Consider the following 18,487-nt stretch of genomic DNA (forward strand, 5'->3'; position numbering starts at 1 on the left):
AGTGGATCGCCTGCAGAAAGAGGTGACCGCGCTTCACGCGCGCGCTGCCGAGCCCACGACTCGGCCTGAGGGGACGTCGGAAGGTTCAGCAACGAGGCCCCCCTCCTCTAACCTTGAGGATATCATCCGCAAGGTGGTCATGGAGGAGAGGGCCTTCACCAGGGCCTGCTTTGCCGGCATCGAAGACCGGCTCCTGCCAGAGACGCGGCTACGCCCTCCACTCGCGGCGGATAAGGCGCCCGGACGAATGACCATTGCACCGGGGCCCTCAACGGCTCCAGCCCAGTCGGAGCCCCAGGTGCTAAAGACCGCCAAGGGCAAAGGAAAGGGCAAGAAGACCTCACCGGCCCCGACTGCCCAGACGGTCCCTCCGGAACCGTTGAGGGAAGACCCTCTGCTGCCCTCCACCACCCCTTCCAACCAGCCCTGGATTAAGGTGGTAGCGAGGAAGAGGAAGGGGAAAAAGTCGGCTCCTGAGCCCCCTGCAGCCAAGCCTGCAGCCTCAGAGGACAAGAGGAGGAAGCTCGCTCCTCCTCCAAGAACCGAAGCCGTGGTGGTCACGTTGACTCCAGAGGCAGCGCAACGTGGGGAGACATACGAGTCCGTACTGCGGCGGGCTCGTACAAACGTCGACCCTGCGGAACTTGGGGCCGGCAGAGTCACGTGCCGGAAGACCCAAACGGGGGCTCGTATCTTCGAGTTTTCGGGGGCCCAACGCGGCACCAAGGCGGACCTCTTCGCGACGAAGCTCCGAGAGGCTGTCGCGGACACGGCCAAAGTTGTGAGGCCCGTCAAGTGTGTGGCTCTAGAGGTGACCGACCTTGACGACTCGGTCACGCAAGAGGAGGTAGTGGCAGCGGTTGCGGCGGCGGGGGGCTGCGCCGTCGCATCTGTCAAGGGCCGAGGCATTAGACCTGGCCGCAGGGGTATGGGCACCGTGAGACTAGAGTGCCCGGTCGTAGCTGCCAAGGTGGTTCTGGCTAAGGGTCGCCTTCCGGTCGGGCTTAGCTCGGGTGGGGTCCGGGTACTTGAGGATGCGCCGATGCGCTGTTTCAAGTGCCTCGGCATCGGGCACACCCGGCCTCTCTGCCCGTCCACTACCGAGCGATGGGACCTTTGCTTCCGCTGCGGAAAAGGGGGGCACAGGTTAGCCACCTGCGAGGCTGCCACCATGCATTGCGCAGTATGCGCTGCCAGTGGTCGTCCAGCCAACCACGTGATGGCGGGCAAGGAATGCCGACCGCCACCAAAGAAGGGCAAACCGCAGGCGCCGGTTCGGCCTGCCGCTGCCTCCGCCACTGAAGCTTCAGTTCCAGTGCCGGCCACCGAGGGAAGCGCGATGAACACCGACTGATGGCTGGGCATCGTAGACGTGTTCTTCAAGCGAACATCAACCACTGCAGAGCAGCCCAGAGCCTACTGGTCCAAACCTTTGCGGAGTGGTTGGTGGACGTGGCGGTTGTCGCCGAGCCGTACTCTATCCCTGGCAACTGGCTCGGAGACGACAATGGCTCGGTTGCATTGGTGGCGCGGTCTTCCACGGACTCCCCTCCCCTATCGCTCTTAGAGAGAGGACCGGGATACGTCGCCGCCTCGTGGGGGGATATAGCCCTTATAGGGGTGTATTTCTCTCCAAACCGCCCTCTCACGGACTACGAGAACTTTCTCGAGATCCTCGCCAGGGTGGCAAGCGGAGTGGTGCAGCACCGGGTGTTGGTCATGGGCGACTTCAACGCAAAATCTGTGTTATGGGGTAACCCAGCCACCAATGCCCGAGGACGAGAGGTGGAAACCTGGTCCATTTCGTCCGGTCTGTCCCTACTGAATAGGGGGACAGTTCACACCTGCGTGCGGCGGCAGGGGGGCTCCATCGTGGACCTCGCCTTTGCCTCCCCTTCTTTGGCGGCCTGTGTAGTAGACTGGCGGGTGGAGCTGGTGGAGACGCTGTCAGACCACCGATACGTGCGGTTTGATGTTTCCACCCCGGGCTCCCAGGGGACCCAGGAGGGTCGGTCGCACTTCCCACGGTGGGCGCTCTCCCGCCTGGACCGGGAAGCCGCCGTGGAGGCGGCGTTCGTCCAGGACTGGCTGTCACCTCCTGTAGTGGTCCCGGATGTGGACGCCACAGCGGTCCAGTTAAGGGTCTCCCTGACCGAGGTGTGCAACTCTAGCATGCCTCGGTCTCATCGTCCACCTCCTAGGCGTGCCGTTTATTGGTGGTCGGAGGAGTTGGGGGATCTACGGGCCGCCTGTGTGGCAGCCAGGCGGGCCTACACAAGAAGCCGGCGGCGGCGCATTCGCGACCTCAACAACGAGGACCGCCTCTATGCAGCCTACATAGAGGCCAAGTCGACGCTGACGGCGCGAATGGGCACAGCTCAGGACATTGACCCCTTTGGGAGGCCGTACAAGGCGGCATGCAACAAACTGCGCCCGTACGGTCCTCCAGTTGCCGAGACCCTCGAGCCATCGTTGCTGGATGGGGTGGTCCAGTCCCTGTTCCCGCGCAGGGACAACTTCACTCCACCAGAGATGAGCGCCCCGCGGGGTGCAGCTCCGTCAGCCGAGGAGGTCCCGCTGGTTACGCAGGACGAGGTAGAAAGGGCAGTTTCCTGCCTCAGGGGTAAAAAGACGGCCCCAGGTCCGGATGGCGTCCCCGCAAAGGTGGTGGCCATCGCCACATCCCAGATGGGAGAAAGGTTTCGGGACCTCTTCAGTGCGTGCCTGACGTGTGAGAGGTTCCCGAAACCATGGAAGGACGGCCAATTGTGCCTTCTTCGGAAGGAAGGGCGGCCGGTGGACTCTCCATCGGCATACCGACCCATCGTTTTACTGGATGAGGTCGGCAAAATGTTCGAGAGGATCCTCGCCGCCCGAATCAACAGACATCTGAGCACAATCGGCCCGGATCTAGCGGACGCTCAGTTCGGTTTTCGAGCTGAGCGTTCGACAGTTGACGCCCTGTCCCGACTAAAAGACCAGGTGAGGGAGGCGATGGATGCGGGAGACGGACTGTTGGCTGTGTCATTCGACATAGCCAACGCCTTCAACTCCATTCCCCACTCCACCATACTGGAGGCCCTCCGCTTCCACGGGGTGCCTCCGTATTTGCGGGGACTTTTGGCGGACTACCTGAGGGACCGCACAGTCCTCCTTGTGGACAAGACGGGCCAGCTCCGACGTTACGGCGTCGAGTCCGGTGTCCCACAGGGTTCTGTTCTAGGGCCGCTCCTGTGGAACATTGGATTCGACTGGCTTTTGCGGGGCAACCTCCCCCGTGGCACGTCTGTCATTTGCTATGCAGACGACACCCTTCTGATTGCCCGGGGGAGAAATTTTGGAGAGGCCGCCAGCTTGGCCTCGGCGGGCGGTTCACTAGTGGTGGACAGAATCTCCCGCCTAGGGCTGACGGTGGCGCTGCAAAAGACCGAAGCCGTGTTTTTCCATGGGCCTCGGCAGCACCAACCGCCCGACGCTCATATACATGTGGAGGGTGTCCGCATTGGGGTACAGCCCCAGATGAAATATCTGGGCATAGTCCTCGATAGCAAGTGGCGCTTCAGCGCACACTTCTGTGGCTTGTCGACGCGCTTGATGAGGACCGCGGGCGCCCTCTCATGGCTCCTCCCAAACATCGGGAGGCCCGGCGACCATTGCCGGCGTCTATACGCCGGCATACTCAAGAGTATGGCCCTGTATGGGGCCCCAATCTGGGCAGACTCACTGTGCGGTCGGAGGAACGCCGCTGCCATTCGAAGGCCACAAAGGGCCATTGCACAGCGGGTGGCGAGGGCATACCGCACAGTGAGCTTCGCGGCGGCGTGCGTTCTGGCGGGAGCCCCTCCTTGGGAGCTCGAGGCTTGGGTGCTCGCCAGAGTGTACGACTGGACGGCGGCGCAAAGGGCGCTAGACCGGCACCCGGACCCGATCGAACGGGAAGAAGTGCGTGAGGAGGCGAGGGAAGCAATCACTCGACACTGGGCCGAGGACCTTGCCTCGTCAACGTTCGGTCGCCGGACGCTGGATGCCATCGGGCCTGTCCTGGATGGATGGCTCGATCGGCGGCATGGCTGCCTCTCGATGCATCTGGTGCAGGTGCTGTCCGGGCATGGCTGCTTTGGAGCGTACCTGCACCGGATTGGGAGGGAGGAGACCCCAAAGTGCCACCATTGTGAAGCCGAGGTGGATACAGCAGAGCACACACTACAGGTGTGCCCATCGTGGACTGAACCCCGCCGCACCCTGGTGGCAGTGGTCGGGGATGACCTCTCGCTCCCCAGTGTGATTGGTGCCATGCTGGGAAGTGAGGAGGCATGGGACGCGGTAGCCTCCTTCTGTGAGGACGTCATGTCACAGAAGGAGGCGGCAGAGCGCTTGCGGGAGAACGACCCTCTTGCAGCGCCGCTCCGCAGACGAAGAAGGGGTGGAAGACGGCGAACACAACGTCCGTCCCCATCCGCCCTGAGGGGTGATCAGCGGGCGACAGGCGCGGGGGTGCCACCGCCTGCATTACAAGGATCGCCCCTTGTGCTCCGGCCATCATAGGGACCCCTCCCCACTGGGGGGAGGCATGAGGGGCCTGCCGTGAGGCGGGCAATCGCCGGTGGGGGACTGGATGCACTAGGTTCCCAGACCCCCTCCACTCAGGCGAGGTCGGAGTGCCGCTGGGCCTTTTTAGTGGGTATACCGGGAACGTCGTTACCGGGGAGTCCCACATACCCCTCTCCCGTCCCCCGACGGGAAGGGCATGCGTAATAGCATTTTTTACCCAGCGACAACAAAAAAAAAAAAAAAAAAGGTAACCTTTATAACAGAGAAAAATATATCAAACATACCTCTTTTTAAAAAGAGATTCACATATTATGGGCATACGGGACCGATTTAAGCCTCTTAACTTTTTTAGTAGTTGAGTATGTACATACTCTTTAAAATTGTAGAAGGAATTTTTATCAAATTATCATTTCTAAATAATAAAATTACAAAACCATTTTGTCGCTTAGCACTTTTAGTTATAAGCTAGCGCGCGTATTGTTATCCTCGCCCCGCTCAGACGCTCCGACCCCTTTTGGCGCCTTAGATGCGCGTGCCGGTTATGGAATTATTGTTGACCAATTCCTCGCCTTAATACCTGACAAGCCTCAGTGTCAGAGATGTCTCAAATACACCTGCCTTTGAAGTGAATTTTACCTTCAGTTAGCTTAATTATCATTCTATTATTTTCTCCACTGTCAAGAAGTATTTTTGACCACGTGACCAAAGCCCCGGTCGAACACTATCTTAAAATAAAAATAAACGATGCTCTCCTTTTATGCTCTGCCACAATTACGTCACGATAAAAATCACAGTTTCCGTCTTCCTTACGCAAACGTGCGCGAGCGCATATTGTAGTCTAAATGTAATATTAAGAGTAGCCGCACACTGCAAACTTTTAGTCGGCCGATAGTTTGTTTGGGCTCATAAATCAGTATAAAGATGAATGTAGTACGCACATTGCAAAGATCAGGTATTTAACCGGTATCAGACCAACTGAAAAGTTTGATTGCAATACTCTAGTCTTGCTAGAGTCATCATCATCATCATCATCATCATCATCATCATCAGCCTATCGCAGTCCACTGCTGGACATAGGCCTCTCCAAGTGCACGCCACTGAGATCGATTTTCGGCTTCTCGCATCCAGCTCCTGTCAGCCGTCTTGCGCAAGTCATCACTCCACCGTGCCTGAGGACGTCCTACACTACGTTTGCCGAGGCGCGGTCTCCACTCTAGAACTCGTTTACTTGCTAGAGTACAATAGATTTATTAATTTGTGACCAAGAATAGGTAACATACATACAATACAATGTGCATAGGTGGCAATCATGTTTGGCCTTTCTAGCATACTTTTGGTAATTATAATCTGTCAACATGTTCTTTAAAAAAAATTGACAAGTGTCGGCCGACTGTTTAGTCTTCAGTTTACAGATACTCTTAATGTAATATGTCTGTATGTAGATCACTGTTGATACAATAAAGAGTCATTGTTGTATTATTGCGCGATTTTGTATTAAATCTGTATCTTTTCTTGAGAAATTTTACGTCGGGATGTTACGCTTGTCGGTTTTTGATAATCTTTCTTTTATTATTGTTTTTTCTTTGTAGTTTTGTAACGTTGATTTGACAGGTAGTCTTTTGGCGATGATATTTAGCTGGAATTGAATACAAAAAGACGGATTTGTCACTCAGAAAGCCGTTTTTCCTAACATGGTAGTCGGTGTTTCGATAAATATGGTCAATGGCTACGGTAGTTTGATGACGGAGTATTTTTAATCGACTTCCCGAAAAGGAGGAGGTCATAAGATTTTAATTATAAGATACGTGTTAACTATTTTTTGGACTTTAACTAACTAATGAGATATTAAAAAAAAATGCATTAACGTATTTCTGCAGTTACTTATTCCTAACATATTTTTTAAGTGTCTATATGTTTGTGTTCCATTGTGTCACCGACTTTTAAATCTTTCGCTTAGGCATTTTGTTGTATTTTTAATTGGTGTACATAATAAAGAGTATATCTATCTACCTATCTAGATATGTGTCTTTATTATTTAACCCTAAATAAATCACAAAACATTGAGAATAATGTACTTCTATTCGTCATACTCGGGTCAAAGCCGTTCTAAACTAGATTTTCCAATTAATTAAATTAAAACTCAAAGACGACTGAACCAAAAACATTGACTTTGACATAAATACCGTTAGTTACGTACTATTGTGATGTTTTACGTAACTGTGTAACATTCAGTAATTGATGCGGAAGACTTTTTGAATTAACTTGTATAATAGAGCTGACTTTTGTGTGTATGTACGAACATTTGTATTATGTATGTATAGTTTGTGTGTTGTTTGCGTGAATCATCAGTTTTGGGAAACATTCAAAATGGCGAAAAAGCAATCTAACACCTTTTATCAAGATAAAAGACGAAATTCTTTATTTCTATAAAAATATGCATTTAAACATTTAGCAAAAAAGCGGAACAAAATGAAATATTCATTCAATTACAACCATTTACTGTTTGCGCCAAATCACTTTGCAATTCTGAAGTTAGTCACTTATGACATCGCGAATGCACAGCAGCGTTTTGATCATATTTTTTTTATTTTTTTGACTAAAAGTCAATTTCGAATAAGAAAAGGTACTTGACAATATCTATGCGAACATACCTACGAAGATATGTGCAAGGAGATAAAAGATTGCAGAGTGCAAAAATATTTATCGCGAAGTCTATACCATACCTATATTTCAACAGTTCTCTATTTTACTAAACCAACCACTAAAATTGAACTTAAGCAACTATTTCATTCCAATTGCAAGCGACTGTAATTAAACAATCAAAGGTACCATATCAATTGATTACACAAATAACCACCAGTTACCATTTAACCAAACATATAGAACCGTTTAACTTTTTACTAAACATTAACAATCACGTACTGGTTTGTTCATAGACTGCTTATAAAAAACACTTAGTACAAAAACCTTACTGTACCAAGTTACGTCACATATTTTGTTGTATTTTCGTCACAAAACGACAACTATGTTGGTATATAAAAAGGTTGCATTGTCATTTCAAGTTGATATGATTGCAGTAACTATTTATAAGTTGGTAAACCTGTATATGATTTACTAGAAATATGTATCTCTCGGTTTCACCCGTGTCCTGAACTACTGCCCGTACCGGGATAAAATATAGCCTATGTTACTCGTGGATAATGTAGCTTTCGAATGGTGAAAGAATTTTTAAAATGGGCCAGTAGTTTAGGGTAGAAACAAACCAACTAGGATAGACATTATGAAAATAAATGATTTGATTAGACTAGCCTTTGGTTTCATTCGAGTCCTGAGAGACGGACTAGTTGGAACAAACAAGTTAAGTAGGTATCTCCGTGATAAATCACAAGTGAATCGATTCAACCGTTTTGGCGTGGAAGCGTACAGTATGTACATGTTCACAATCTATCTGCTAAATATTCCCTCTATCTACAGAACTGAAGAAAACCAATACCAATCGATATTGTAATAATAAATACCAGCTTTTCACTTTCAGTAGTTGCTAACTAACAGGTCTTCAACCTACTCCAATAGTCCACGGCTAGGCCAATGCCTCTAATAGGCAGTTACAATCTGTTTAATTAGAACCCATCATGGCCGCCGTCCGCCATTACTGTCACACAGCTGTCAATTTTCGCGGGAAACCATCTGTCACAAGCTGTCATTATTATTGATATTGGCTTGGATGTGAATGTAGTTAAGTTACTGATGGATGATATATAAAAGTCGTAGTGTGTTGGTAATATTAACTTGTGGCGGACTAAAACCTTTATACCTTCCTACCTTTTTGAGTGCGTGTTTTATTTTATATTTTATTAATTTTTCTCCGTCAAAAATGGTCTGACAGCTTACAAATACTTTTACAATCTTGCTGAAGCATTTTTATTAAATACAGTCCTATTCAGGCCTGCGTAGTACGCTTATGAGCATCTCGCTTAGATGCTACAAACTATTTTGCATGATTTCATTTGGTTTCTAGAGGATAACACTGATTTTTTGCTGTAGTCATAAATGTTGTCAGATTTCTGACATAGGTATCCAAACTCCTACTTACCCAGGGATAGTCTAGATTCCCAAAAATGATTTTTAATCAGTTTAGTAGTTTCAAACTAAGAAGATACATAGGTATACCTACACACATTCATGCACCTAGGTGCCAATTATATAGTGAATATTTGAAATGTACCCTACCATACCATCCTACCATACCTTATCCTAGGTATAGGTTCATTACCCTGCCCTGTTATTACAAAGTCCCAAAAGTAACTTCCAGAAAGGTTCATCGATATTTATTTATCTCCGATACAGCTTCTTCAAGCATTTAATAATAGTAAAGGCATTTCAATCATTGAAAAAAAATATGACAGGCAAAGCCAAGCCTACAACTGCTCGACCTATGGATACAGTGAGCTCGTTTTGCGTGAATCGGATTGTCAATAATAATCAACAAAATGTAGGGTAGCTGTTTGTAACTAATATATCAAGACGACCAACACCTTAGTCTGCCCGTGACCATGGATGCTGTAAAGGATCCGAAACGTCGGGATTAAATAATATTAATATAACGCGATAAAATCCGTAAAAGTAGTTTTATTTAAATGACAGGCAAAATAACCAGATTCAACAATTAACTTCACCCAGGGTTCGACAATTAACTTTAGAACTATTAACTAGCTATTCTAATAACCAGACATTTTAGCTTGTAAACAAGCAATTTAACCATAAAATCAGACACCAATAAACTTCAAGAATTACATTTTTTTTAACAAAACAACCATTAGTTATTTGTTACACCTGCTAACTAGATTTGGGGTTCTATAGTGAAATTATAAAACTCTAAACCAGTCAAGTGTGAATAACTTAATTCTAGGCAAGCGTACTCCTTCGACCATATCACAGCTAATCATTAAGTGAGATAGTGGTGCTTATCATAAAATAAAAAAAAACTTTTTGAGTAAGTACACTGCAACTTCTGTCAAAAACAAATGATGTTTTGACTGGTTCTTGAGACAAGCTCGCACTAAATAACTTTGCAGACTTTTCTCAGGTTTACACAGATAGTGTTTTGTTCATTTTTTTAGTAATAGTTAAGTCAATAGTAGGCAACTTCGGACAATCAAAGCTTCTTGACAGCATCGAGCTTTAAATGCACACAAATAGGTAACTAGGTAACAATTAAGGACACAGATAGGTAACTTTTCTTCACACATATTTTATTTACATATTTAACTGCCTTTATCAACGATCGTGCCTAATAATAGTACAGTTTTTGCCGCGAAACATACACCACTTTACTCCCAAAGTTTGTCAAAAATATAACATATAATATTTACAGTTTTTACACCCAAACTACCCCTCTCACGCTTAGCCAGCATTTCGTAGATTTGTTAAGTTAATTAAGTTAATTACGCGTTGAGTTAGAAAGCGGAATGCGCCACTATTTCTGGCTGTACGTAACCACGATCAGAATGTGCTCAAATATGCTTGTATCACGATTGTAATCTTTAAGAAGGTGACCAGGAAACATGGTCATCATGGATTTATGAAGTATTCACTATAAATACTGCAAAAAATTAGGGGATTTGAGTGTAGATCTGTTAATTTTTCCCAATCAACATTGAACCTTATACTTACATATGAAGTCGAAAATCAATAAAAGTTTGTCAGATTGTAATAGCTTGATGTGCTGGCGACTGTAGGTACATTTTCATTTCCAATAGAACGATACGGATGTCTGTTCCTCTTTCTTTCTTTCTCTGTTCTTGTATCTTTCATTAACATAGGTATGCATAGTTTACTGAACCAATAACTTTAATCGCACACTGCAAACTTTTAGTCGGCCGATAGTTTGATTATATTTTTTTTTTTGCTAGGGAAATCATCAAATGACCCCTCTCGCTGTGAGTTAGCAACATGAAGGAGTGTCAGACTTACTAACTAAAATCCCATCATGTTCCTTCGTTGGCCTTAGGTATATGTACGAAGGCCGCGGTAACTCTTTCGAACAATCCCGCAGCCTTTTGTTTGTCCTCATAAATCAGTATGAAGATGAATGGAAGTACGCACATTACAAAGATCAGGTATTTAGAAGGTATCAGACCGACTGAAAAGTTTGATTGGAATCAAGATTTTCTTTAAAAAGTTTTGGCCAACCATCGGGGCAACTATCATCCGACTAAAAGTTTGCAGTGTGCGGTTACTCTTACCAGTAACCTCAATAGAAATAATGGTTTAGCAGTTATTTGCTGATACTGTAATTTTGTGTAAATTGAATGATTGACGCAATTAGTGGTCAGTCGACTATAGGATCCTGATAAGCCTGATTGGCCGTAGTTAATCAAGTTCTGAAGTATTTAACCATAAATTACATGAAAATCATAACGAAAAAAACTGCTCTTGCGTTTGAGCCAATTTTACGGCATCGTGAAACACAGCTGAAACACCAGCTTTCATCTTTAAAAAACAGCATCCAAATCAGTTTAGCCATTTAAAAGCTAACATACCATACAAATATACAATAGCTATTTCAGGTCTTTTTTTTATTTTACGAGCAAAAAAAGAATAGGAATCAATTATTTTCTCAAATAGGTACCTACCTATTATTTTCAATGGGTACTCATTTGATTGCTCTCATTTCAACAAAAAATATAATTTACACAACCGTAATTATTCAAAACTAATCGGAAATTAATCGTTAACAATTAAAATTACGGTATATCATAATCGAAGATAAATTGTTAATTTCATGCTTGAGTTATTATTGAAGCATAAGGATACATTAAATTAAGTACCTAACATCCACACGAATTAAGTTATATCAAGCTATTTGTATTCTTAATAGGCCGACAACTAGCTGTTCCCCGCGGTTTCACTCACATCCCGAGGGAACTAGGCACATCATCTCTCGAGCCTTTTCCCAACTATGTTGGGGTCGACTTCCAGTCTAACTGGATGCGGCTGAGTACCAGTGTTTTACAAGGAGCTACTGATTCTCCTCGTGTCTGTCTGACCTCGTGAGGTAATTAGGTACGTCTTACGAATACAAAGCCCACAGGCTTTTTCGATAAAAATAATGTGAAACTGAATATGTAAACTACCTCGTGTTTGGGCTTGTATTATTCGTATTGATGAGAACTTTCCACAAATGCGGATAGTGACAACTGCGCTTGTCACGTGGAAAGCCAAAAATAAAAGTAGTCAGTCCTAGAAGTCAGTGTCTAATGGATGTTCCTGAGTTTATACGCCACCGACTTCTAGGCCGATGGACCTAAGAATAGTTTTTTTTTGCTTTTCAGTGTTTTTGGGAGTCGGATTTATTTTTTTTGTAAAAAGATTTTTTAAACCGTTTTTTTTACATGCTGAGGGAACTATGTTCCGTACCCGGAAAAAATTGTATACCATGCATGACGGATCATTTAAGCCGTTTCAGCGTGAAAGCTATGCAAACAAACTCTTCATCTTTATAATATAAGCAGCTTTATACACTCATGAGATCATCTCTCCGAGCTTTTGAGACAGGTGCCTCTCAACAACAGATAGACAGTGCGACCTTCACAAGATGCATCGCTAAACTTAAATAAGTAACACCTACTACTGATTATTGTTTTTGTAAAATGTTGCAATCACAAACAATTGGCTTTGGTTGTAGAGTTTTATGAAAATCATTTCAGAATTCATTATGATTAATTTGTGTGATTAATTTATTCTATTTTTTATTTTCAATAAGGTTACGGTTTTCTATATCTAAGATTCACTCATAAAATACGAGTATGTCTCTATTATTTGAGAAATATCAATAACTGCACAGTAAACTCTCAGCTTATATGTAGTTAGCCCGGCGATAGCTGGTTGACCAATCAAACAGTTTAGTCTGTCTGATACCGTCCTCATACCTGATTGTTGTAATGTACATAGCTAGGTATGCACTACACCACTTTTTTCCAAATTTATGAACCCGATCAAACTAACGCCCGAAAAGTTTACTATAAGCTGAACGTAGTCTCATCTAGTCTAATCATTATCAATACAAATTAACTCATCTCAGGCAAAGATTACCCTACAAATAAAGCCAAAACCAATCATCAAACAAACAAAAAAACTACACAAAATTAAAAACCGCTTCTTTCGGCATCTTCCCACATAAAGATAGCATTCTAACGCCTTTACAATTTACAATATATCCACATGAATCACACTCTTGCGAAATTCCTACGGAACCTCGGATCGTCCCACTATTCTCCTACGGAACTCCGATTCTATTGTTCTTGATGCACGTAAATTGCAGTTGTGTAATGTATGTCATTAGTGAATGAGATGTGCTAATGTGGGTGCAGTGATTGGGTTTACTTTGGCCTTCGATTACCTACTTATATGTACTTCTATATTATTTTTTGTTGACCCTAAAGGGTCCAAAACTGCTGAACTGATTTGAAATTCTCTCACATAGTTGGAAAGCTATACTTTTCACATAGGCTATATTTTATCACGGTACGGGCAGTAGTTCACACGGGACGAGGGTGAAACCGCGGGGAAACGGCTAGTTTCTTATGTTTGACTTCATCTGCCTAGCCTTTTCCTAACTATGTTGAGGTCGGCTTCCAGTGTAAAGAACTGTAGCTGAGTACCAGTGTTTTACATGGAGCGAGCCTATCTGACTTCCTCATCCCCGTTACCCGGGCAATCCTGTACCCCTTGGGAAGGCCGGTTGTCAAACTTTCTGGCGTCTGACTACCCGTAACGACTGCCAAAGATGTTCAAATGGAAACCGGGGCCCACACAAATCATGCAACAAGCCCTTTTAGTGAAAGCCAAAAAATAATGAATGGTCTATGAATTTCTTTTTTAAATTTCATTAGGAGTTTAGTCAAAAACTTCTCTTTAGAAAAGCAATGAATGAATGTACAAGGCCAGCCAATGGTGATCGCTCATAATGTTGTCTTTCCTAAATATGGTGGATTTTATGGTCAGGGCATTGACCTAAGGTGACATAAGATTAATAGGTAAGCGTTTTTAACTTAATTTATAAAACAAATGAATTAAAAACAAGCATTTTTACTGGCTTAAGTGATAATTCATGTCAGTGTTTGTTTTATATGAATATCTAATTGTATATTTTATTTTGAAATTATGTTATTGTATTTTGGATACGATTGTAGGTACTTAAACTAAATTATAAACAAGAAAAAATTTTTTGTTTGTTTGTAGACACGGCTCTGTAATACCGAACAGATTTAAAGAAAACTTTGACTATTGAGAAGCTATATGTTTTCTCATATTCTTTCCTAACCACCATTTTTCTAAATCTAGGCCAACACAAACGTTCGAAAAGTGCTATTTTCTCTGAACATTAGTTTTCACTATCAACGCTATAAGTTGATACCTCAGCGTGTCTTCACGGCACAGCCTGTGGTCGCCACAAATTTGCGGTGAACGAAAGTCTACTTGATATATGCCTGTAAAACTAACTGAAAGTTGATAGTCGTAGGTAATTATAACAATTATTTTTAATGTAGAAATGTGCTGTTTTCTCGCCTCTCTAAATACTTCTTTTAAAATAATAATTTTAATTATGTCGTTAAAAAACTGAAATCTTTCGTTTCAGAAGTAATGTGTGCAGTTTTCAGTATTAGTATTTTATAAAGTTAAAACTGTTGTTATGAATGCGAAGGTGAGTTGGTTTGTTTTGTGTCGCTCTCGCGGTAAAACCGCTGAATTGATTGAGATAGTACGATGTCCTCCCAGACGTGTCCGTCGACGGCGACACCCTGTCATTCCCGGAAATCTGTCTTCGCTCATGGGCCCGGTAGTGACTTGCGAACCCGAATTTGTTTTTAAAAACTCGGTCACATGATGCACAGTAGAGCTCTCCGATTGAGATAGAATTGAGTATGGAATATAGACCTAGACAGGCTATTTATCCGGGTGTTTGACACAGTTTCCTTAGGATGCAGGTGAAATCGCGGAAGAACTCTAGCTTAACTTAATTTATTGTAGATTCAGTAATATGAGGTAAATAGAAAATATTATGCATTCTCTTTTAAACTCTATTCCCGCGCAGTAAAGATTTACTTCCTTATAAAGTTTAATTTTCGTTAAATTGTTTTCCATTTAACAAATTCCATGAAGTTTTCGCTAAAGATTTTGTCCTCGTTTTTTCCTTTCGTTTTTCATATTTCCCTTACAAATAAACATCCACCATCATCTTTTTTGTTATCCCGCTATGGGTTAGCAGCGTGAAGTATTGCCGGACTCGTTCTGACTAAACCCCATCATGTTCCTTCTTAAGCCCTTTCTGTAGCAGGGCCGCGGTAAACCTTTTGAACAATCCCGCAGCCCCGGCAGGCACCTTCATCCCCATCCCTCACCCCTGTACCCGTGACGTCACGGTGGTCGCGCATCACAAATCAGTGTGACACGACAGATACGCGCATATTGTTCCAGTGCGCAACTACCTCCATACTTTCCCCGGATACGCGTCGCTTGTTAACAATGGCCCATGTTACGAGCACTAGCGGGGGCGGGTTAAACTAAAGAGAGGACAATTTTGTTGACTTTCACGCCCGGCCAACATCATTGGGTATTTTAAACTAAATAGCAGTAATTCTCTTTTTATTTAAATATAGATGTACCTAGTTAATTTTAAAATAATAATTATGTTGAAGATACGCAAATAAAAAAAGCAGTAATTACAAAAATAGCAGTAACTGAGAGAAGTTGAGTTTTAATTTCTGATGTCATATTTTTTATTTAAATAAGAATATTTTAACTATTTTACTAAAAATAAAATACTATATACAAAAATAAAAACATACATATATAAAAGAACATTGATTAGGCGTTGAAGTAATATTGATCACATGACTTCTTACTTAAAGTAAAGAAAAATACTTCTAGTTTCCCGCTGTCGGCTTATCCCAAACACCATGCGCCACGCACAATGTGTAAACACAGTACTACAGAAGTGATTACACGGTGCGTATGCGCCGATGTTTCACGCACTGCACTCACTAGCGTGCGCACTACTTGTACACTCATGGTAAAACTATATGTTATGGGTAGATTAGATAATGACAGTGACAGATATCATGTTAAGTATAGTAGGTTTGTAACTGGTTTTTATTGGCCTATTTAAGGTATTTAGTTACCACTATAAAACCTTTTCAAGTACCTCAAACCTTACTTGTACGGTTATAATTTCGTGCCAATTGGTATTTGTAAAAGAAAATTCCCTTAATGAACACAATTATCCTTCACTCAAAACAAACGTCTGTTCATTTTTTTAGTAGTAACATCAAATGCCTCTAAACTTCGAAACCACGAATAGAATATACAATCATCCCATAGCTTAAAAGAAGAAAAAACACGCCAATTCTGTATTTACTGTTATTATTCAAAATTAACGATTCATAAACCATTTCATAACATATCCACACCTCGAGACACTAACACAAATGTATGCAAACATTAAGAGCGCGCTCAGACTACAAATTTTTAGTCGGCCGATAGTTGATGGCTCATGAATCAGTGTGGAGATGTCAGAATCACAATGGAACTACACAAGTAACAACGATCAGATATTTGTTCGGTATCATCATCATCTCCAGAGCCTTTTCCCATCTATGTTGGGGTCGGCTTCCAGTCTAACCGGATGTAGCTGAGTACCAGTGTTTTTCAAGGAGCGACTGCCCTATCTGACCCCCTCAAACCAGATACCCGGGCAACCAGTCAGACTTACTGTTTTCTGACTACCTAAACGTAACGACTGTCAAGGATGGTCAATGAAATCCGGGACCTACAGTTTAACGTGCCATCCGAAAATATTGGTCTACATATTTGTTCGGTCGTCGGCTGACTAGTCGTGCAGTGTGCTTGCAAGCTAACACAATGGTATGCAAACATTAATTCTTATTATGCCAACAGTGCGCAAACGGTATAATAACGTAATTAACTGAACACATGCAACCGGTTCTCTTAGTTAACCGAACGTTCCGATTAACGGTTAAATCATCGAAAATGATGCATTTTTAAGCAAAAAAATTGTGAAGGTTTAACTTGAATAGGTGGTTGAAGGTTCCGTATCAAAACAAATATTCCAACTAAGAAATTAAGTGAAAGACTGAGTTCCTGCTATAACAATAAAAAACCTTTCGATTTTGGATGTAATTTTGCAAGGAGGGACATATGTAGTCTGAAGTTAGTAGAGTAGGTATAACATATTTCGACTAAACCGTAAAAGCCAAAGTAATGTCATAAAGTAAAAGTAACGATCAAATTCGTTTTATCTATTAGTTTTGCTGTTACTTTAGCCTTGAAGAAACGAATTTGACCGTTACTTTTACTTTATGACATTACTTTGGCTTTTACTTTTGATGAAGAAACTGGCTGTTAGTGATAAAAAAGTTCATATAATATCGGCAGTATTTTAATAGTTAATCAAATTAAAACACGTTAGTTGCTGTCCCTAAAGGCATACAAAATGTACCTAATATAAGCCAATTGGACTTTCAAAGATTTTCAATCTGAAACTTTTTTAGCGTATTCAGAGAGCTCTTGATTTTAAGATCTGCGATTTTCTTTAACCGATTTTGGTGAAGGATTCCTAAAAAAGTAAAATTGCAAAAACCTCATTATGATCGGTCCAGTTGTGTTGACGTAAACACAAGGTCGGCGTTACACAAATGCGCAATTTTCTTCAATTTCAGCTGTTTTTGTGTTCTTAACCACCTGGGCTATTTCAACATTGTTTGTGAGAATGAGAAGAACTTTCTTTTGGACCTTATTGTTTATTACCAAATCGTTATTATATACCCAGCAGGGCCAAGGCCTATCGGGACTGCGATTTTGTTCGAAAGAGTAACCGCGGTGCTGGTACATAAAAAGCTTACGAATGAACATGAAAGGTTTTGGTCGCTAAAAGTCTGGTACTCCCTCACCGCTGCTAACCCACAGCGGGAGGAATTATTTAATGTATTTAAAGTTTTATGTACTTCTATTGTTCTATATTATCAATATTGTATGAAGTGTACACATCGCTTTAAGATTCATTTATTCACTTCATTTTCACAATATGTAGTGTTCTATTCGTTGAGGACATGGGGTATTTATTTTACTTTGATTCCTAGTAGGTTAATTCGCATACTTACTACTTATGTGATCGTATAAATACTGAATGATTTTTTTTTTGATCAATTTACCAACAATTTTAAAACTCTAAAATCTCCATTCTCCCCAGGGCGGTGCCAACAACGAAGAGAAAGAAAGAGTCGTCGTTCGCCATCTTGGCGGAGACGCCGGTGTCACGTCCCACCAGTCCGCGGTCACTGCCTGTCGACATCAAGACGAGGAGGGTCTCTCCTTTTAGAGGTAAGCAACTCTAATATAAATCTAAAGATAGCTAACAAAGTAGTAGCTGTAGTTCAGATAAGGTACCATGTAGGTTAGCTGAAACTATTGACTTGACTGGTGATGATACCATTCCAATATGTCCTGTAGTTATGATGAGTCATAATAAATTAAAGAAATATATTAAAATCAATAAATTCATTAAACGGTCAAAGAGACATTTAAAAAAACAACATCTCTTAAAATTAAACATTTCTCTTAGGAAGGACCGTATTAGCTTAACTAAGACACTGAATTCCTGTACTGCTGAATTAGAATATTATAAATCTATTTATGAGATGGAAACCCAGCAGCTCCAAAACGATTTAAAATACAAGGAGTCTTTGTTAAAGGATATTTTTAGTAAATATGAGTCTTCTCAAGACCAACTAAGCAAGCGGTTATTAGAGGCAGTGGAGCTGATGGACTTGGTGAAGTCCAACACAGAGAGGTATGAGTCTCTGACAAACAGCCTTTCATGTGATAGTGCAAGCCAACCATCACCTTCAATACCATT

At 42.9% G+C, this 18,487-nt stretch overlaps 1 protein-coding gene across 1 annotated transcript in view; it reads left to right on the plus strand.

Annotated features, from left to right (window-relative positions):
- The window catches only part of LOC124642978 (protein stum-like), a 75,592-nt gene that overhangs the window by 34,729 nt on the left and 22,376 nt on the right, over positions 1-18,487 (plus strand). Inside the window, exon 3 of the mRNA XM_047181805.1 lies at positions 17,822-17,952. Within this exon, the coding sequence (XP_047037761.1) occupies positions 17,822-17,952 (131 nt within the window). The remainder of the gene's footprint in view (positions 1-17,821; positions 17,953-18,487) is intronic.

The sequence above is a fragment of the Helicoverpa zea genome, chromosome 26, assembly GCF_022581195.2.
Source record: "Helicoverpa zea isolate HzStark_Cry1AcR chromosome 26, ilHelZeax1.1, whole genome shotgun sequence".
In the NCBI taxonomy this organism is placed as follows: domain Eukaryota; kingdom Metazoa; phylum Arthropoda; class Insecta; order Lepidoptera; family Noctuidae; genus Helicoverpa; species Helicoverpa zea.